Source organism: Cryptomeria japonica, chromosome 4 (assembly GCF_030272615.1).
Source record: "Cryptomeria japonica chromosome 4, Sugi_1.0, whole genome shotgun sequence".
Classification (NCBI taxonomy): Eukaryota; Viridiplantae; Streptophyta; class Pinopsida; order Cupressales; family Cupressaceae; genus Cryptomeria; species Cryptomeria japonica.
Window position 1 is genome coordinate 367,574,253 of NC_081408.1, and position 22,702 is coordinate 367,596,954.

The 22,702-nt window shown below is 37.0% G+C and overlaps 4 protein-coding genes across 4 annotated transcripts in view; 2 read left to right on the forward strand and 2 right to left on the reverse strand.

The window, feature by feature from the left end:
• Positions 1-22,702, forward strand: part of LOC131047136 (uncharacterized) — a 335,367-nt gene that overhangs the window by 17,269 nt on the left and 295,396 nt on the right. The window lies entirely within an intron of this gene.
• LOC131047712 (uncharacterized) lies at positions 15,302-15,871 on the forward strand. Its single transcript, XM_057981515.2, has one exon. It carries the CDS (start codon positions 15,302-15,304, stop codon positions 15,869-15,871), a length of 570 nt encoding a protein of 189 aa, XP_057837498.2.
• LOC131047721 (uncharacterized) lies at positions 18,565-19,296 on the reverse strand. The gene has a single exon (XM_057981523.2). It carries the CDS (start codon positions 19,294-19,296, stop codon positions 18,565-18,567), a length of 732 nt encoding a protein of 243 aa, XP_057837506.2.
• On the reverse strand, positions 19,293-19,718 carry LOC131047731 (uncharacterized mitochondrial protein AtMg00860-like). Its single transcript, XM_057981532.2, has one exon. It carries the CDS (start codon positions 19,716-19,718, stop codon positions 19,293-19,295), a length of 426 nt encoding a protein of 141 aa, XP_057837515.2.

Consider the following 22,702-nt stretch of genomic DNA (forward strand, 5'->3'; position numbering starts at 1 on the left):
CTCCTCATGATCCCACTAAAAGTCATCTATGATCGTTTGCATAATATTTGTTGCCTTTCCTCCACATGGACCAAGTTTGGGTAATGGACATGCTAGAAATTGCCTTTTGAGTCTTCACAAGCTGGTTCAAAACAATTGTGGTAGGGGCGAAAAGGGTGTCAACAACTTATTCAAAAAGAAAAAATTAAATAATTAAAAACAAACTTTTAAGAACTAGAATACACAATCGAATTAAGACTTAAGTAACTAATCTCTGAACAATAAATTTCCAATAAACAAAGTGAAACTAAAACATAAAATTTTCTATTGCGTCACTTACCTTCAATAGTTCCAATTCTGAATATGATCTAAATATGCCTTGTGACATGTGGTGGTTGGTGATGAATATTCGGATTGCTTCAATGTCTGTATACAACTCTTTGATCCAATTACTTTTGTTCCCAATCTTTTGTATCATAAGATTGAGAGTGCAGGCCACACAGGGTGTCTAAAAAATATGTGAATAGCACTTCTTAACCAACAACTCAACATCTCTACAATTTTTTACATTGTTTGTTATGATTTGAACAACATTATGATGTCCCACTTCTTCAATGGTTATTTATGGTGATGATGTTACCAATATATTGGCCATCCTACACCTCTCACTCACAATCCATGACTCTTAAAAAACATTGCCTCTTTAGGAGACACTATTATAACATTGACCAAGGGCCAATTTTAAGCATCTTTCTACCCATTGGTATGGACACTCTTTTCTTGGTCCATGAATTCCTTATGGATTTCAATGAATCTTCTAAAGTTTGACCTCCTTGTCCAATAAGGTGCCTTGTACTTTCTCATAACTTGAGCCTTTGTACCCTTTTGGAGCATCATTAATTTTTCTCACCATTTCTTGCCTATATGGTGTGTGAACAATATTGAAAGCCAATCTATTTGCATAAATACATCTTGGTATGTGTTGATTGACAATATCTCGAGTCTCATTTTGATATATCATTCCCAAAGCTCTCTTTTGTCTCTTATTTGTAGTTGGTTCCACTTTAGGATGGAAAAAATGGGTGAATCTCTACTACAACTTTGGGATTAGATGGGGGGCATAGGAGGTTTAATTCCTTTTTATCTTCTCTTTGTTGAAGGATGATTTGCTCTATGGCTTGCTACTTCATCTACTTGTACTTGCTCATTAATATATGCTATCACTTGCTTCGGTGGTACAAGTGTACTATTTTTTCCAAGGTAAGCTTTGTTACATAGTCTAGGAATTCCACACAATTGGTCACTTGACAATATAAACTTGAATACTTGACATCACACCCCTTACAAATTCAAATATAACTCCCACCACTTTGAGCTAATCGTATCATATCAAGATACTTCCAAAGAGGAGATCTTAGATTTCTTTTGAATTTAGGTCGGTCTATGGAACTAGAACTAGCTGCTATTGTAATTCCAATGACAACAAATTTTATAAACAACACATTCAAAGCACACACACACATACAACCTAATGTAATAGTTCAATCATAATAATACGTTATATAAATGAAAGGAAAACAAGAAGTTGAAAGCAAAACAAGAGAGTTTGTTTGTAAAACAAAAATGCCAAAAAAATAAAATTAAAAAATTACCTCTTTTCAAAATCTTCAACGATCTTCTTGGCAGCTAATAAACACTTGCCACATGTAAGAATAACTATGCAGCCGCTTTGAAACCTTCAATGATCAATCTTTAGTTCTCTTTGTTGAATGACAAACAAGAATCAAAGTTCAATAAAAAGGAACGACATTTGTCTTTTGCAATCAAAATGAGCAAAAATGAGTTTCTTTTACTGTTTGAAATGCTTTATTTAACACTTTTAGGCTTACGGATTTGAATTAAGGTCTAATAGACAAAGTCCAAGGTGCAAAAATCAATTGTCCAAAATTAGATGGGTTCATTGTGGATTTGGTCTGGATCTTGTAGATTCTCGTAGGTTTCACTTGGGTTCATCTGAGATGAACCCATAGGTGTTTGCTTGCTCCTTGTCAGAATCTAGAAAAGAATCGGACAAGTTTATGGTTCCAATTTGAATCAAACTCAGATCTGATTGCTAAATAGGTATATCTGGTGACATAGGTATTGATACAGTATGCAATACGATGCTTGATACTAATTTCATTGGTGTATCTTTGTTGGATTTTGATTTAGTGACAATAGGATCATTGAGTTTTGGGGAGTTAACAACGAGAAAATGTGGCTTCATCCTTGGGCCCACACTAGTCTCGGTGATTTGTACAAGGTGATGGTTTGACATGTGTTCCTTTGATACCTCAACCTTAATAATAAAGGATAACTTAATGATACTACATCACTTTGCAACTTATGTTGAAAGATGATGTTCCCCAGCCAAATTCATGGCCTAGAAGGTTAAGAAAGCAACTTGTTGGTTTTGAGGAGAATGTTAATTTTTGGTCTCTCATTGTCCTTTTCAAGTTAGTCATCATCCAATCGCTTATAGTAAAAGTAGAAGGTAACACATAGTGGCAACTAACAAGCAACCATAAATCTTGAGTGTGATGCCTTGATAAAGAATAATACTTGGGTGTTGGCAAATTTGACTTTAGGTAAGTTGCCCATTGGGAAATGGGTGTATAAGTGGAATGCAATGCACATGGTAGTTTAGATAAATAAAACTCTTGTCATGTTTGGAAAGGCCTTGCATATCAAGAAGGAATTGACTATGAGGAGACTTTGCCTCTACTATTAAAATGATTGCTTTTTGGTTATTACTATCAATTACAACCAAATTTGAATGGAAAGTGTATTAGATAGATCTCAAGAATGACTTATTAGACTAGATTTGGATGAGGAGGTTGTGTTATAATTGGTTTTTATTGTCGAGAATGAACATCTAGCATATAGGATGGTCATGTCCTTGTATGGACTTAAATAGGCTCCACAAGCTTGATACATTAAAACATAGAAGCATAAATCCTAAAAAAATCCTGATTTTCATGATTAAAAAAAAATCCCTAGCCAAAATGATTTTTTTCCCCAAAATCACAATTTAATCAGCCATGATTTTCAACAATTTTCAATGATTTTTAAAGGTTTAAATCGCACAAAATAATTGCTTGAGAAATGCATTTATTGTCCACCAACCTGTCATGATACCCTAACCATGCAAAATCACTATTTATTCAGATTTTTTCATTGATTTTTTCACTGAACGCTAGTCGTTGTGACGTGGTTCACTATTAAAGATTTGCTAGATTTTTGTTGAGGCAAATCACAGATAGGTGACCTTGAATAGATGTATATTTCTAATAGATGTTAAGGACATTAAAATAGAGACACATTCTCCATAGACAAAATTTTGTGGGAAATAGTAGATAGTATAATAAATACTAAGTAAGGCTTCTATCTGATTTTTTTAACATATCTGAACCTTATAAGAGTACTTGCCAAAAGTAAATAGAGAAAGCCAAACTAAACTTAAATGAAATTCTATTGTCTTGATATCCACCTAAAGAGGTTTGTTTTCTTGAAATTCTTGTGATCCTAACTATTCAAAAGATTTTAGCATTTCAATTGTCGACAATAATACCAAGGTGGTTGTTTAGATTTTCAAGGTTAGGTTGGGACAAATTTCCTTTTCAGATGCTAAGTAAGTGTGATAATTTGGAGCTTCAATTTGATATTGGAAATCAAGTTTTAATGACAAACAGATAAAGTAGTGACACTTGTATAATCAAAAGGGAAGCAAAAGTATGTTTATAACAGTATATAGACATTGGGCAAATGGAAGTAGAATGGTTCCTATCAGAAAGATAAAAATCAAGCTGTGCTAAAAAATGAACTCTAGAAATATGTTATATCGAAATGAAAGATTTTTTTGGCTATATTTAAATTTTTTATATATTCTACAAGCATAGTGCTTTGTTAATGGGTGAAATTCACTACTTAAATGCATTCCCTACAATTGTTGAGGAACTACATTCCATTTAGGCTCGTCATATACATGGAAGTTCCAAAATTCTGCAACGAGTACAATAGTAGTACATAAATGCTTTTGTAACATGCCACTAATTCTATACTTAAGAAAATAGATTACTATCTATATTAAGATAAAACCTGGGCATTTCAAAATAAAACATAATCACTTAAGCTGAAATTGAAAACTAACTAATTAACTGTTCTTTAGCATAATAAGAATCTAATTGACTCATTTGAAAGGAAGTTAATCTTTTATTGAACAATAACTTAAAACATATATCATTATGCTACTCAATATGAAAAAGAAATTAATATGATAACTTTCATTTTCGAAGGAAAAGATAAAAGTTCAAAGATTGTAAATCATTTAGCTTTCCAACTGGAACATTATGTAACAAGCCTCGACATAGTTTGGAAGAAGAACACCATCGAGGGCTTTTCCCCCCAACCATAGACTTGGTAGTCTCCCATGCCCTTTCCAACTGGAAGTGACTCGACTCTTCATGAGGGTGTAGACTAAGGACTGGATCTAGTTGCCATCTTGCATCTGAACCTGGAGTTTAGAACCTACACGTAGCTAGTCAATCACACACTATCGGTGCCCCCTAACTAGTATGACCATTTGACTAGTAGGTGTATTTGGTTCATGTGAATTGACGGTCACTTGCATAAAGTATCACCACCTTGGCCAAGGTTTTAACATTGCAAGCATGTTTAACACGTTGTTAGTATTCAACACCCTTGCTTGACTTGTACATACTGGAGCTCAACTGACTCCCTGATACATAACATTTGGATACAACCAACTGACTGGTTCTTTAACATTAGTTACAAATTTGTTTCAAGTCTATTTTCATTAATGGTCTACAATGACCTTCTTAAGATAGTAACTTTTACTCGAGCCCAATTGACTTAGTGGCTACTAATCATCTATCCAACCAACTGTTCAATGTCTACTAACAATAACAGTCATGAATGACCACTATAGGATAATAACATACACTCGAGCCCAATTGGCTCACTAGATATATATAGCATTAAGATTCAATTGACCACCGAATCTTTAACCAATTGGTTACATATTAGTAACTAGTCAACTGACATTAACAATTTTCAACGACCTTAATGGTTTTATGACATTGGCTTCCCAACCTATTGCTGTTCCACTGACTCAGACTAACTCACTATGAAATAACCGTGCTGGTTGGAATTGATATTTGCGGATATTGCCCACTTCTTTTTGCCTTTCCAAAATGGGGATTCTTTTCCCTTCATAACTTCCTTCTTTGAAACTATCAAATTTATTGTAGAGTACGCAAATGATTTTCGTTGTGAATGTTCTTGATTAACGATTGTTCTTGCTGAAATATAGCTAGGTTGTATCCCTTGATTGGGCCGACCTAGCTTGGTAAATGTTTGATGGGCCTACTTATGTGATTATATTATGGAGCTTGTGAATGTTAAAGGGCAGGCCCTATTTGGGCGCTCAACTTGTGTAACTTGCAATTGGGTCTGGCCCTAAATGGGCATTGTAACTTGTGATTCATGCTGGGCCCTAGATGGGTGATATAATGTAACTTGATGTGATAGGGCTGACCCTATAATATGTAACTTGTAATTATTATGCGTCAGACCCTCTTTTGGGCACCAACTTTAGATGCCTTATAAATTTACTGTAAAGGTCGACCTAAGTCAAATAAGATGTAAAAGCTCATATATAGTCAAGGCAATGCAAGCATCAACATAACACATACACGCTTAGCGAATTACCTCTGCAAGGTTAGCGAACTTCTATTGTATGTGATTTGCAATTTTCTTCATTGATTAGCATCCGTGATCAGCAAATCTGGAGCTGCACTCTAGGGCAATGAATGCTTATCAGTCAACGATTTGTCTACTAGGCTGGGCGAAGATCTTCTGGGCTGCCGAATTTGCCTTAGGTCTGCTGGAGCATGTCAAGGCTGCCCAAAGGCTGTCTAAGTTTGACAACGATATGCCCATCACCCTGACTTCCAGATTAAGATAAGTTTTGCTATAGTTGATTTATGCCCTAGAAGGGTAAACTTGTAATCTGCTTAATGAAATCAGATTTGAGATTATTGTTGCTGGGTTTTTCCTCCAAGAGGGAGGTTTTCCCAGGGTATCACTGTGTTATGTGTGCATTTGTGTTTTCTTGTTCTTTACTGTCAATCTGATTGCTAAGTTTAACATAAAGCTAACATGGTATCAAAGCGGGTTCCTTCTATAAAGCCTAACAGCTTGAAGGTAGATCCTGTATCTTTTTTGCAGACTGAGAAATCAGAGCAGGTAGCATAGAGAAGTGTTGAAGAAGACTAGCATGAATGCAATTCTGTGAGGCTTATCACTCTACTCATACAATCTGGGAAACTATTCACAACTATTGATTGCTAATGTCATGCTGTGTCCAGACTTCAAACCGAATCAACATGCTCCTGTGGCGAGGGTATTTATGAAGTGCTTATGGATGAGAATGGATTCTGAGTGATAGCGAGGGCCAAAGGCCACGCAACCATCAACAGATGATTCAGTGTGATCTAAGTGGATGGTTATGTTGAAAACTAACTTGTAAGAGAAATATTTTTTTGAATTTTTCATGCTGCTATCAATTCATTGGATAGTGAGTCATGTATGATAGTCTTGAACTATTAGTAATCTCTCTTAAATGCTTTCAGGATGGACCGAGGAGCATAAAGATGATGATTGTATTCAAGAGAGGAAGGCTTTGAGACATCCTATGAGGAAGCATCACAGGCTGAAGACTAAGAGACATAGCTTAGTTGGTGATACTACGATCAGGTTCAGCTTCAGAGGGAGCTTGTTGTGTTTAGCTTCAAAGGTAGCTTGTGTTTTCAGCTTCAGAGGGAGCTTGTTGTATTCAGCTTTAGAGGGAGCTTGTTTGTTGTTTCAACTTCAGAGGAAGCCATATCCTTGGTTAAGGCAATCTTCTGGGAGAAGATTGAGGTGAAAGCCCTCGGTTAAGGCAATCTTCCGGGAGAAGATTGAGGTGAAAGCCCTCGGTTAAGGCATTCTTCTCTGGGAGAAGTTTGAGGTTAGAGCCCTCGTTCCACCCTCTGCAAGTAGGCATGGTGGACTCACCCTTTGCGGAGTGCAAGGTGGGACCACCCTCTGCGGAGTGTAAGGTGGTAGTTTCTTTGAGGTGTAAGACCTCTTCCACCCTCTGCGGGCAATGCAAGGTGGATCCATCCTTTGCAGGTGTGCATGATGGGTATCATGAAAGAGTTCATGATGTATATTGAATTCATACTCTGCGGGCATGCATGGTGACTATGCGTCATGGAAAGAGTCCATGACGCATGGTCACGGTGTAACTTGATTATTCAAGGGATCCTCCCTAGCTAAGAGGGAGTGTTGAAATATAGCTAGGTCGTATCCCTTGATTGGGCCGACCTAGCTTGGTAAATGTTTGATGGGCCTACTTATGTGATTATATTATGTAGCTTGTGAATGTTAAAGGGCAGGCCCTATTTGGGCGCTCAACTTGTGTAACTTGTAATTGGGTCTGGCCCTAAATTGGCATTGTAACTTGTGATTTATGTTGGGCCCTAAATGGGTGATATAATGTAACTTGTTGATGTGATTGGGCTGACCCTATAATATGTAACTTGTAATTATTATGGGTCAGACCCTATTTTGGGTGCCAACTTTAGATGCCTTATAAATTTACTGTAAAGGTCGACCTAAGTCAAATAAGATGGAAAAGCTCATATATAGTCAAGGCAATGCAAGCATCAACATAACACATACACACTTAGCGAATTACCTCTGCAAGGTTAGTGAACTTCTATTGTATGTGATCTGCAATTTCCTTCATTGATCAGCTTCCGTGATTAGCAAATCTGGAGCTGCACTCTAGGGCAGTGAATGCTTATCAGTCAGCGATTTGTCTAGTAGGCTGGGCGAAGATCTTCTGGGCTGCCGAATTTGCCTTAGGTCTGCTGGAGCGTGTCAAGGCTGCCAAAAGGCTGTCTAAGTTTGACAGTGATCTGCACATCACCCTGACTTCCAGATTAAGATAAGTTTTGCTATAGATGATTTATGCCCTAGAAGGGTAAACTTGTAATCTGCTTAATCAAATCAGATCTGAGATTATTGTTGCTGGGTTTTTCCTCCAAGAGGGAGGTTTTCCCAGGGTATCACTGTGTTATGTGTGCATTTGTGTTTTCTTGTTCTTTACTGTCAATCTGATTGCTAAGTTTAACATAAAGCTAACAGTTCTTCCCAAAAGAATGAGAAAATCCCCCGTTTATTGCATATGGTACTACATATAATGTTGCAAATAGGATTTAGAGACCGCCCAATAAAATGTTACATCTATTTGGAATAGAAGAAGCAAGAAAGAAACTCTTGAGATGGCGATGAAGGGAATAACTCCCTTTAATTCAGCTTAAGCATAACATCGGTTAACCTAGTTGATATTAAGATTTTACTTTCAATATTCAATTCTTTACATTTCATATGTAATATCCTCATTTTGTAACAACCAAAAAATCTTAAATGGAATAACCAACCAATTTAAATAACATTCTAATGAAGGATTTACTACTACATTCATATTCAGCTGAAAATAAATAGCTAGTTAACTAACTTAACTACCCAATTGAAGGGAAAAATAATTGACATACTAAAATTTATTAAATTTAACTGAAAGAAAGAGAAGGGTTAAGAGAGTACAAAGAAACGATCTTCTTGCTGATAATAGTTGCATATCGTGGTTAAACATGGAAGAGGGAGAGCATTATCAAGGGATTTTCTGCCCAACCACGAACATTAGTCCCCCGTGCCTCTTCCTATTGGAAGGGTCCAAACCTTCCCAAGAGTAGCAAACTAAGGATAGAACAATGCCATTAAGCCCTCTGAGCCTAGTGTTTAGAACCTACATAGACTAGCCGATCATACACTATAGGTACCCCCTAACTAGCATGACACTCTGGCTAGTGGTGTATCTGATTCTTGTGAACTAACAGTCACATGCTAACTGTAGCGCCACCTTGGCCCAGGTTTCATAACAAAGCATGATAGTGTGCAGTTAATGTTCAACACCCTTACTCGGCATAATGAAAGGAAGTATTCTTACAACATTACATAGGGGTCCTATTGACCAAATATAGCCACAGTTAAGCATTTGTAAAAGAACAAACAATAGTAACTACCAACACATTGGGTTTGGTATTAATAATTCAAGTTGTTGTAGGAACCGGAAGTATACAATCCTTCGAACTCGGCTTAGACAGAGACTTGAACGTTTGATCAGATTTTTAAACATTTAGCAATACATCGAGGTTACAAGGATAGGGGAACAACATCCTGCTCCTTTGACTTTCTTTCTTTATTGATATAGATTTCACAACATTTATTTGGTTCTCATTCCTTTGATTCATGATCAAATTCAGACACAGTTTCAATAGAGAAAAAGAATGCGTGCTCGAACATATGCGGTACATCTACAATTGGATCGATTAGTAACAGTACCATGGAATGGGTATGCTGAACAATAACACAATGAATGCATTTGCACAATCAAAACTTATACATAGTGAAATACTAAAGGCAATAATAAGAACAGATAATATACGTTCCTTCGAGCTCTCGCATTCATTATACATCAAGTAAAATGGTTCACATAGAACTCATTGACATAATAAGAGAAAAAACGACTCGTAATATCTCTTTATCGAAGCAATAAAGACTGTTAAAAAGTAAACTCGAGACGAAGATCAGTAAGGATAAACTCATGCCTGTAAAATTAGGATTAGATTGATAGAGTTGTTGAAGCTTTAGTAGATTCGGCTTTGGTTATGGGTGATGAACTCTATACACGATTCAAGCCCGACGAGAGAAACTAACACCTCCGAGTCCTCAATGAACTCTTTTCCTCCGCCTTAACACAGGATAGTGATCTAGTATCGAGTATCAGAGCCCGCTTTTCTTTCATACAACCTTTCTCAAAACATATTCCTCTTTTTTCCCAAGAATATTTTTTTCAGAGAAAATGAAAGCATAACCCATGTGATTGGCCATCAAATGGCTATCTATAGTTGATGCAAGAGGAGGCTTCGAGCCAAGAAAACTGACACAATAGACGCAAGGTGGTAATGTCCAATGTTACCAAGGAAACATAAGCCACAAAGAACATGAACTCACCCGACGTGCTTTGTCAGTGATCAAAGAAAATGGAATCCGTCACCAAGGCGTTACTCACACAATCATATGCATTGAAAATATGTAAAACGATGCATATATATATTGATACATGTATGCCCATCTTCGTATGTGTGTGAATATGTATATGATCAGCTAATAATAATAATAATAATAATAAGACATTCATATGAAGTAGCCCATATAAATACACACACACACACACACACGAATATAAATGCATAGTTAATTCAAGAAAACTTAATAACAAGAAAACATGGTTCAACACAAAGATACTTAACCGCTCAAGAGTCACATATGGCAACAAGGAAAACATTGATTGACATCAATCAAGAAGGATGGAACAAACACTACTCAACCAAGGTGGCGACGCTCTAGGAATACATCCTATTTCCTTTGCCCAAAATTCAATGGCAATTGTTCTTTTCTAAAGTCTGCGATCCTCTTCTTGATGATGCTCTCCCTCCCTCTTCAGGGTGGTGTGATTCCCGCATCCACTTGGTTACATGAAAAATCAATTAGCCACATCTGAACCATATCGATGGGTTTCATAAAGTATTAATTATGAAATAACTTCATCATTCATTTTCCATTCATTAAGAATTTTCATTCATAGAAGAAACAAAAGCAATATCATTGATTAAAGCTAAAACAAAGCACATAAGCATTTACCAAAGTTAGGAAAGAGGGATGTAACATTTAATTTAAGAATTATAAATTATAATCAAACATTAACTCCAAAAAGACATCAAAGGTTAGACAAAACAATCCACCCTAAGTGCCAAGGTGACAACTAACTTCTTTATGACCTAACATTAGGTTCATGGTTTGATGGCAAATTCGATCAATCCGTTGTCTACACACCTCTCTTTGATGATACTATCCCTCCCTTTGAAGGCGTTGTTAATCTTGCATGCACTTGGTAACATAAAAATGGTTAGATCATTCTTACCTTAATTCACATTTATATAAATAACATTGTTAGAATTAATCATTTCAAATCCATAGCACAACTCAATTTAAGATTATGCATCCTCATATGCAAGTAATGATATAATGAACACAATTGCACTATCATTTAGCAGCCTTTATTGAAAAGAGGGATGTAACAGCTTTAGACATATAGTGGAGCATATCATGCATGTTAAATAGGTATATAGCATAGCTGATACAAGCCTTGAGAGAAGTCATGCCCTAGTCTTGTGGGCTTATCTTAACCTTGCTCGAAGTATGCCTCATATATTTTCTTGATAGATTCTAGTAGCAATTGTCTCATTGAAAGGGAATGTTCCTCATGTTTTGATTTTTCATTGAATCTTGTACCTATAACCTCTCAAATTTTCAACTCAAAGTCCATCAATTTTTCAAATTCCATCCACTTATACACAAGATCAAGGAAAATTTACTTGAATAGTGTTAGCAAATTTTTTGGCTCAAATAGTTGCTCTCTTATTTTGTACTAGCAGGTTGTTATTATCTAATGGAAATTATTTATCGCCCCCTTTACTCTTTTACAAATCTACCAAAATACTTATTAATGAGAACATTTCAATATCATATATGCTCTTTTAAGATGTAAGATTCTGTATCAAAAGCATTTTCTATTACTTTATCCTAAGCTAGATTCAAAACCTATTAAGTTCAATTTTGCAATTGCTTCCTTTGTTATATAATTTCCCTTTCATACTCTTAATATAGTTCTCTTTCACACTATTCTATTAAATCACAAATATGAATGAGTTGATTCTTGTTTTGTAATTTATGATGTGTTCTCAACAAAGGAAAACTAGGAAACCTATCTTTTTAATGACTTTCTAGAGCCTAAGGATTTTGATATCTTGGAGGCTAGTTTGGATAGTCATGAGGTTGAACAACTTAGGAGAGGCTTTAAACTAGGAGCTTCATCATGTCAAGACCTACTACTTCCTAGCATAGCTATATTTGTAGTAGCAAGATTAACTGGCTACGTTTGATTTTTTGGAACTTTGTAGTTAGTTTATAGGTTGATTTTGTACAAACTATGTTGTAATTGAAATTTTATCAACTGTAAATCTGTAACCATCTAGTTATTGTTTATGCACTATGAAGTATGCTTTGTGCAATGCAATGTAACCAGCGATATGAATATGAACAACAAAATTCTATTTTTTACAATTCATGGGTTGAACTCTCAATTTCATTTGCTCTCAATATCTCTACACTATGGAAATGCCCTTAAATTTAAAAAAAAAGGTAGTTTTTGTCTTTTCTTCTACAATTTTTGCACTTTTTGAAAATTTGATTTTTTCCCATTTTAAAAAAAAACTTAACTTTTGGTTTGCTTGTCTTTTCCCAAAATGATTTTTGCTGCTATGCATTAAAATCAAATAACATCTATAGGTTTTGAATCTAGGAGAGGCTTCTATAAGAAAATTCATTTGTACTACTGGTAACAAACTTCATAGAGAAAGCTTTGGTATGAATGCAAGGAAATATAGACAATTCCTAATGTTAACCCTAGTACAAAACAATTCCAACTAATAAGTCTATGGTTAAGATGTCATAGTGATATCCTTGATCTATACAAATTCTAATGACATTCTGGCATAGACAATACATAAAAGAATGAAAGAAAGAACAACCACACAAGAGAGAGACATTGATATGACTTGAGAAAACTCCTTTAAATGAAACTCAGCTTCCAAAGTATCAAAACCAATGCATTTCGAGTAGCAAAATAGTTACAATATAATATCAAGCTTCGATCTTTAAGATGGAGATCAATAGTTTCAACCAATTAGGAAGCCATGCAAGATAGTACCTTCTTTTGCAACAATGATTTCCCTCATGACAACAATCCAAGAAAAAATGAAATCCACATGTCTTGCTTTGTGCTCTTCAAGATCGTTTCCACAAGTAACTCAAGCCTCCAAGTACTTACACTAAGTTTCACTTACAATGAGCGACTACATGATCACAAATAACCTCCATCTCAAGCCTCCTATTTATAGGCAAGAGAGCAACAATGAGAGGAAACTTATTGGAAGACTCTCATATCACCTTGTCACCAATAATTGATGCCCCATGCAAAAATAATCAATGCAACAAAATTGGTTGACCAAGTTTGCCAAGAGGACAAGCGACATCACATTCTTCAAGGCATCAAATCACTCTTCTTCAAGCCTAGCACTCAAGTTTGATTTGCACACATGACCCAAGGATTAAATGATTTATTACAATATTGAATGCATTTTACAATGATCCCCACTCATTAAATGCGTTCCTCCAATGAGACCAATAAACCATGTGTCACTAAACCATCCCCCAAAATATTTATTGTATTTCCCCCAATATGCCACTAACATTAAATGCATTTGCAATGTCCCACACAATAATAATTTAGAGTTTCTTTTCCCTCTACATCCCATGGCATAGATCATAATTCATAATGTAATCATGTTATTTTTTAGTTTTATTATGTCTTCCTTACTCATATGTGGAGGTCAATTCTTAATGATAAGGAGAGAAAAAAGCTTTCGTAATGGATACTTCTACAGTAAGAGTACATTATTAAATTTGTTTCTAATATAATAGATCTAGAAGCCAGAGTTGATAAGCAAAGGAATTGCAGGATAGGGTCATGGGATGTAAAAGCTGCAAGGATAGTTGGACCAATATGTATGATAAATGAAATTGTATCATAATAGACTTGTGAAAGTGGAAAATACCTTGAATGAACTTTTAAAGATCATTGATGGGGTCATGAGAAGGGTTGTGATTGGGGTCTTTACCTTTCAATTTGAGTTAAACAAATGTAAAAAATAGCAAGATGAGGATGTGCAGGTTTCCAGAAAGAAGATGAACAAGTAGGACGAGCACTTGGTTATAGGAGCTACTAGTTGGGATGATACCCTTAAAGCTATGAGTATTGGGATTCCTTGCTCTAATTCTTGGTTCTTCTGTGCTTAGTATTCATCGTAGTGTTTTTGTTGTTGTCTCTCTGCTGTTCTCTAGTTTATTGAACTTGTTGCCTGGTCTTAGGCTAGTGGATTATTTAGCAGCTATTTTGTCTTTATGTCTTGCTAATTTTATGGAACTTTGTTTTATGTAAGGGATTAGGACCCTTTCTCAGTTCCAAGCTTAATCAAAAACATCCCCCTAGGAAATTATTGGCCTCTCCCAATGTTAATGCAAGTAGCTTCAGGAGACTTCATTTTCTACCTGTGTTGGATGTAATTCTTCTTGCTGTTATTTCTCCCTCAGTTCGTTTCTTTGTTCATTCATTTTGGACCGTACGGTTGTCTCTATGGATTTCTTTTTTTGCTCCAATGAAAGCTGTTTATGTTTCGTATTCCTATGCTTGCCATCATCGACCTTCATTTCCGACTTGTGCCTTGTCCATGGTGGCACGACTACTGTCGTTATTGATTTCATCCGTTGTGATGCGGTCATGTCTCACCTTCAGTTCCTGTTGGTGGAGTAAGGAACAACATTTTTTTTTGGTAACTGTCGATGAGCTATTTGGTGCCTCTTGGTCTTTTGTCTCCACCGTAAAGAGATTCTTGGAGCCTTGCGAATTTGATATATTTCGCTAGCTGTTTGATTTGCGGGTGGTGAAAAACTCTAAAAGGAAGACAATCTATTTCTTTCGTATCTGTCATCATCTGTGTTGTGTTCGAAGAAGGATATCTCTGCAGCTACCTTGGCCTGTTCGAGTTTTTTCTAATATAATCTTCATGTGTTTGATTGGTGTGTAATATCTACATATGGTAAAAGGTGTATATGCTGTATGAATGGTAGAAGTTAATTTTTAGAAATTTTATTTATCATACTGTTGATTGTTAAAGTGATAACAATCATTGCTTGTTAAGCGTGAAAGCATTGTATCAGATTTGTGCTGATAATAAAGTTCAATTTTGGTGTGGCTGGGTTTTTCACCCTCAGGTGGAGGGTTTTCCCAGGATAAAATTTTGTGTTTTGTGTTCTTGTGAGAATTCTTGTTTCATATTTCTAAGTTTTATCTTTCTAGTTCTAAATTTAACATGGTATTACAGTGGGTCTAAAGAAAAGATCCAGAACCAGATTGTTTAGTTTTGAAATATTCTTTGCTTTAGCTTGGCTTGTTTATTTCAAGTTTTCAACAATGGTTAATGGACTCAAAGTTGAAGACAAATTGGATGGTGCAGCTAATTATACCTCATGGAAATTCAGACTCCCTATTGTGCTTGAAGAGAATGATCTTCTCAACTACGTGAAGTCTGTTGTAGATGAACCTTCTGATGATTCTGAGAAAGCACAATGGAGAAAGAATAATTTTATGGCAAGAAAGATACTAATTGATTCTATCAAAGATCATTTGGTTCCTGTTATATCCAAGTTGGATTCAGCCAAAGAGATGTTCGAGTGCCTTCAAAGTTTGTATGAATTCAACAACATTGGTAGAGCTCTAGCCTTGAGACGTCAACTTCTTCATATCAAAATGGCTAGAGGTGAATCTGTTGTTTCTTTCTTTATGAAGATTACAGAATTGAAGGATCAACTCAATGCTATTAGAGATTCTATTGAGGATAAAGACCTGGTTATGCTGGCCATGAATGGCCTTCCTCACTCTTGGGAATCTTTCATTCAAGGTATTAATGGAAGAAATGAACTAACCAAGTTTGATCGATTGAGAGCTGATTGCATTCAAGAGGAATGTAAAATCCCTAGCTGATTATGAGGAGAAATTCTGATTTCTAAGCTAGAGATATTATGTCAAACACTTGGCACTAAACTCTTGTAAAGTTTCAGATTGAGATTTTCGGATGACAAATCACTAGTGCAACTGATTATGACTCGCAAGCAACCTCTAAGTAACTATTTCTTCATCTAGGATGATCATGTAACTTGTTTTGTATTTTCAAATGCAATAATATGAGTCTAAATGCAAGGATACTTCTCCTACAGCTGACTGTAATTTTAACAAACAGTTGGTATGAAACCTTGAGACAATGTTCCAAGAGGTGCAATCAGATTACTCTTTATTTCATGAGACAAATGAGATCATTACAATGCTCTTACATATGATCAAGTCCCTAACCACCTATCAATAAATACTCAGAATTTCTGAGTACACATGGCAGCCATGGTGAACAATGTGCAACATGAAATTACAATGAGAATGGTGCCAAAGGGAACCTGATTATAAACGCCTTGCCTTATGATTGAAGAAGCAATCAATATCCAAGCTTTGGTGCCTTCACAAATGCCAAATCGAGTTATACTTCAGAATCGCCCCTGCTGCATATGAAGTCTGATAATTAATGATCAACAGCTGAAAACACCTTCAATCTTCTCCTAGAATGATCGTCTTTCCTTCTTCAATGTAGCGCTATCCTTATTGAGGGAATTTGATACCCCAAAAGGTGAGATATAAGCAAATCGAAGGGATGTAGGCTGTCTGGTACGATTCTATTTCAGACTAATATATCACTGAATCTCCACGAAATCTCCCTCAAATTGTCTTCAAGAGAAGATTGCCTTGCTTCACCAAAAAATATCGCTCTCTCCATACCTTGAAATGATGCATCTACAATGGCTTATGAGCAAGATCGTGGTTTAGGAAGGTTTGAAGCAATATGTATCAGATCTGATATATCACCTGCAATTGACACAAAACTCTTCCAAAATGCTCCAAGGTAATTCGCCTAGCCTCTCCCAATGGTAGACACAATCATCACTATTCATTCACCCACGAGTTGAAGTCTTCAACAAAATCCATGAAAACTAGTATCAAATCTCAATTAGCTGAATATGAAGGACTGAGTGTCCCTCACTCTCAAGGCAACCCTTCGGAGGATCTCTCACCCCCTCAGTTATGCAGATCAAAGGGAGGTATCGTTCCCTAAGACCAAATCTGCGGACAACCCTTGGCTCCACAACCTCAGTACAAGAGAAGATAACAAACAACTGATGCTCAACAATGAATTCCTCTCCTCTATTTATTCTTTTCATATCCATCATAAGATTCCTTTTAGAAGATTCCTTCCTTATCGGGTAGGTCCACTTTGTTATTATTTTATTACATGTTATTTAATTGCACTTTTTAAAATATTATTAAAGTTCACACTTCTCATTATATGTGTTATCTCCTTATTTCACCATAAAACTAGGTAGAAGTTTAATGCGAAGCCACAAATTTCGGCCAAGTCGACCTCCTAATCAACTCCTTGGCCTACGAGGGTCAAATTATAGGCCAACCTCGTGAATGTTCACGTGCTAAGGAGAAGGGGACATTACAGTCCGCCCTCCCTGAAATTGCTTGTCCTTGAGCAGTCTCAATGCTGGATGCTGCAGAATCTCCTTGCTCTCCCAAGTAGCATCATCAACCGGCAAATCCTTCCATTTGATCAAATATTCCCTGATAACTCTCCTCCTCAATTTCTTCTCCTTGACATCCAAGATAGCCTCGGGTACTAAAATCAAGTTACCCTCATCATCCAAGGGTGGTAAAGTCGTGGAAGGAATCACATGATGTCCTAACGCCTTCTTGAGGCGCGAGACATGAAATACATTATGCACTATGCTGTTCGCCGGTAACTCAAGCTCATAAGCCACCTCTCCCACACGCCTGATAACCCTGTAGGGTCCATAGTACCGTGGCTTAAGCTTCTCGGCACCACTCTTCTTGAGAGTGGACTATCTATACGGCTGCAACATCAAATACACCATTGTCACCTACCTCAAATGACCGCTCTACTCTCTTCTGATTTGCGTACTGCTTCTGCTGATTTTGTGGCTTTTGTAAATTCTCTCTCAGAGCCCTCATGATATCCTGATTCTCCTATAGCATGTCTCCAACACTAGGCACTCTACTCTCATTCAACAACAGATCAAGAAAGCTAGGCGCCTCATACCCATACAATGCCATGAATGGTGTCATTTGAATAGAAAGGTAGTAAGTGGTATTATAGCAATATTCACAAAGATAGATCCACTTAACCCAACCCTTCTGCTGCCTTGCAATGTAATTTCTGAGATATCTCTCCACCCATTTATTCACTATTTCTGTTTGTCCATTCGTCTGTTGGTGGTAGCTGGTGCTCAGAGTAAGCTCGGTGCCACAAAGTCTGAAGAGCTCCTACCAAAAATGGCTTATAAACCTGCTATCTCTATCACTCACTGTACTCCGAGGTAAACCATGCAATCTGAATATCTCCCGAAAGAAGAGCTCTGCTACCTTTGTAGCTGAATATGTACTAGTGATCGAAAAGAAATGAGCATACTTAGTCATCAACCTCCACATAAATACAGTCCTTACCCTGCACCTTAGGCAAACCTGTGATGAAGTCCATGGAAATGCACTCCCACTTCCTATCAGGAATCGAAAGTGGCTGAAGCAAGCCTGTAGGGTATGTGTGGTCCTGTTTATTCTGTTGGCAAACAGGACACTCTCTGGCATATCGAAGAAACATCTGATTTCAAACCCTTCCAAGTGAATCTCTCACGTATCTGTTTGTATGTCTTGAAGTAGCCGGGATGACCTGCCATAGGTGTATCATGAAAGGTTCTCATCACCATGTTCTTCACATTCGATCCTGGGGTTAAAAATATCCTTCCCTTGTAAATGATTAGATCATTCACAATGGAGTACCTATCATCATGAATTGACTCCTCAATTAAACCTGAAGCCCAAGAGTCCTTGGCATATTTTGCCACAATTAGATGCCTCCAATCCTTTGAAACCTCTGCCATGGAGCTCAAATGTGGACGACGAGATAGTGCATCAACAACTACATTTTGTGTACCTTTGACAAAGGAAATGTCAAAGTCATATGATTGCAGCTTGCTTACCCATTTTTGCTGCCTATCATTAAGATCCTGCTGCTCAAAGAAATGTCTCAAGTTGTTATGGTCTATTTTTACAATAAATTTGCTGCCTACCAAATACTGCTTGAATTTGGCCAAAGCGTGTATGATGGCCAACGTTTCCTTATCATATATGTTGTAGCTCCTCTCAGGACCTCTCAACTTCTTGCTCTCAAATGCAATCGGATGTTTTTCCTGCATAAGGACAACCCCAATCCCTTCACTTGAAGCATCACATTGCATTTGCTGAAATTTGGCAAAGCAAGTACTGGGCAGGTGGTCATAATTCATTTGAACATCTCGAAGCATTCATGCGCTTCGGGAGTCCAAACAAAAGCTCCCTTCTTAGTCAAATCGGTGAGTGGAGCCGCATGTCGTGAATATCCATTAACAAAACTGCGATAGAAATCACATAAGCCCCAAAACTCTCTAAGCTGTGTAAGATTCACAGGTGTAGGCCATTCTACAATTGCCTTGACCTTATCGGGTTCCATACGCACTCCTTCAAGACCGATGATGTGACCCAAATAAAGTAACTCTGTCATACCCAAGTCACATTTGGATTCCTTGGCGTATAGAGACTCCTTGCTAAGTATACCCAAATTTGTATCAAGACGTGTAATATGTTCCTCCCATGTTCTGTTGTACACCAAAATGTCATCAAAGAAGACTAGCAGAAATTTCCGCAATTGTGAATGAAACACCCCATTCATCGTGGACTAAAATGTGGCAGGGGCATTGGTTATCCCAAATGGCATAACCACAAACTCAAAATGCCCACAATGACAATGAAATGCTGTCTACTCAATGTCCTGCTCCCTAACTCGAATCTGGTGATATCCTGACCTCAAGTCAATTTTAGAAAAATACGGTGCACCATGTAGTTCATCAATCAACTCATCAATTCTAGGGATTGGATACTTGTTCTTGATAGTCTTTTTGTTCAACAACCTGTAGTCAATGCACATTCGCAACGTACCATCCTTCTTCTTGACCAAAACTACGGATGAAGCAAAAGGTGACTTACTAGGTCGGATATGTCCCATAGCTAACAACTTTTTAATGGTTTTTTCTATCTCATCCCTGAGCCGCTTAGGATGCCTGTAGGGAGTGATTGTCACGGGTTTAGCACCCTCTTCTAATTCAATAATGTTCTCTATTCCCCTATTTGGAGGTCTACCAGGTGGAATCTCGCTGAAGACCTTATCATGCTTGATCCTCAACTCCTGGATGTTAGGTGGATAGATAGGTTTTTGCTGCTTCTCTTGTGTTGGCTTCAAAACACATCATGCTGCTCACTCAACCATGTCATGGTGCAAGAGTCTCTCCATCCTCTTGAATGTAATAGTCCTGCAACTAGTGTCCTTGAGTGCCTTCAACACATGTGTCTTTCCATCCCTTTCAAATGTCATTTCCATCTCACGGAGGTTGAGGGTGAATATTCCTATGTCATGCAACCATGTCATTCCCAAAACCATATCGGTGTCTCATATGTTTACCACATAAAAATTTGCCTTGAATTCAAAATTATTCAAGCGCATAGGAAGGTTGGGAATCATCTTGTCACACTTGAGAGTGTAACCATCAGCAACCTTCACTCGTATTCCCTCAAAATCCTTGGTGCGTATGCTGTGTCTCTTGACAAGTCTTGCATCAATAAAATTGTGTGTAGCACCTGTGTCAAGTAGAGTGATGATTTTTTGTCTAGCAAGTACTCCTCTCATCTTGAAAGAACCCTCACGCTGAATGCTAGTGAGAGGAGCCTCCTTAAGCTTCACCTTAGACTCAGCTTCTCCTTCTTGTTTTGACCTTTTTGATTTTGAATCTTCATTATCTGATTGCTGGTCAGAATCTGAACCTTCATAGAGAGCCCACATAGCCCTGTTTGCCTTCCCTTTAGGCCTTAAAGGACAGTCATGATTAGCATCATAAGACCCCTTACAATAGAAGCATAACTTCTTCTTTCTCAGGTCACTTAGTGTCTCACAATCAAGTGGAAAAGTTGACTTACCCTTTGCCTTATCTTCCTTCTTTGGAAATTTCTTGTTGTCACGATAGGAAGATGATCCCTTTGATGTAAACTTGCTGGTAGGTGCTGCAAATTCCATACTGTGTGCTTTCTTCATAGCTTCTTGTAAGGATGGAGGGTCAAAGGCTTTCAACCAGCCCTTGAGGGGTTCCATTAGCCCTTCAATAAATAAAACTACCAATCTTCTTTCGCTGATATTTCAAACCATGACTGATAATTGTTGGAAATCAGCAACATATGCTTCAAGGGAACCATGTTGCTTAATCTGTGCTAGCTCACAAAATCTTACCTCGGGGTCTTTAATATCAAATCTTTCAATCAGCTTTTCAGTGAACTCATCATAAGTGGTAATTAGGTTGTGACCAAGAGTGATCAGCCCATGGTACCAACACTCATGAGAAGCCCCTTCCAAATGTAATGTGGCGAATCTTATTGCATCTTCTTCAGGCATAGGTCTTAATGATAGATAATTGTCAAGTTTTTGTACCCATGACCTAGCTGTACATTTGCTGCTTCCATCAAAATAAGGCATAGTGATCTTACCAAGTGTCTGCTGATAATCATTTCTTGGTGGGATGTAATGATAATTTCTTCCTCCTCCTCTCCTATTCCTTTGATTCATGAATTGATCAAAGGTCTATTGATCCTTCAAATCAACAGGTAATGCATTGTACTCCTGGTAAACTTGCCTTGCTTCATCTCAAAAAGTAGTAGCGGCAACAACTGGAGGTTGTTCTTCCTTTGGTGTGAAAGTAGGGAAAAGTGGTCTAGAGGCTGATCCTCTAGTGGTAGTCCTGTGGACAGACATGTCTCCTTCAGTATTCCTGATATGTTCATTATTTCCACTATGTTCAGCTTCGTGCCGTGTTGTTGTTGGATTGCTGTTCCATTTTCCCCAACAATCGAGACATCATGTCAAGCATGGTGTCAAATTTTCTTTCAATTCGTGCATCTTTGTCTTCTTCTGCCATGGTTTTACTAGCGTTCCTTTCCCTTAATGCTGCTGACAATGTATCCACTTTAGGTACTTGTGGAATTTGGTATTGCTTCTCCGCTATTCCCTATTATAGTACTTGACTTCTCTTGCACTCATTCAACAAAATTTGATCACAGGATGGCAAGACAAGAGCTCTGATACCACTGTAATATCCTTGGCTGATTATGAGGAGAAATTCTGATTTCTAAGCTAGAGATATTATGTCAAACACTTGGCACTAAATTGTCATAAAGTTTCAGATTGAGATTTTCGGATCATAAATCAGTAGTGCAACTGATTATGACTTGCAAGCAACCTCTAAGTAACTATTTCTTCATCTAGGATGATCGTGTAACTTGTTTTGTATTTTCAAATGCAATAATATGAGTCTAAATGCAAGAATACGCCTCCTACAGCTGACTGTAATTTTGTCATAACCCCTTTTGGACATTAGATTATTGTGATTAAATAAATATGATAATTAAAACATTTATTAATTAACATTTAATAATATTGGAAAATCGTCTCATTTATGAGACTTCACGATTTTCCTCTAATATATGATTATTAATATTTATTATTTGTTATGATTATTATTTATTATTATTGTTTTATTTTAATGTAACGTTCATATTTCAATTATTAATTTAACTATTAAAGAAGTTTTACCATTAAATTACATTAAATATCAA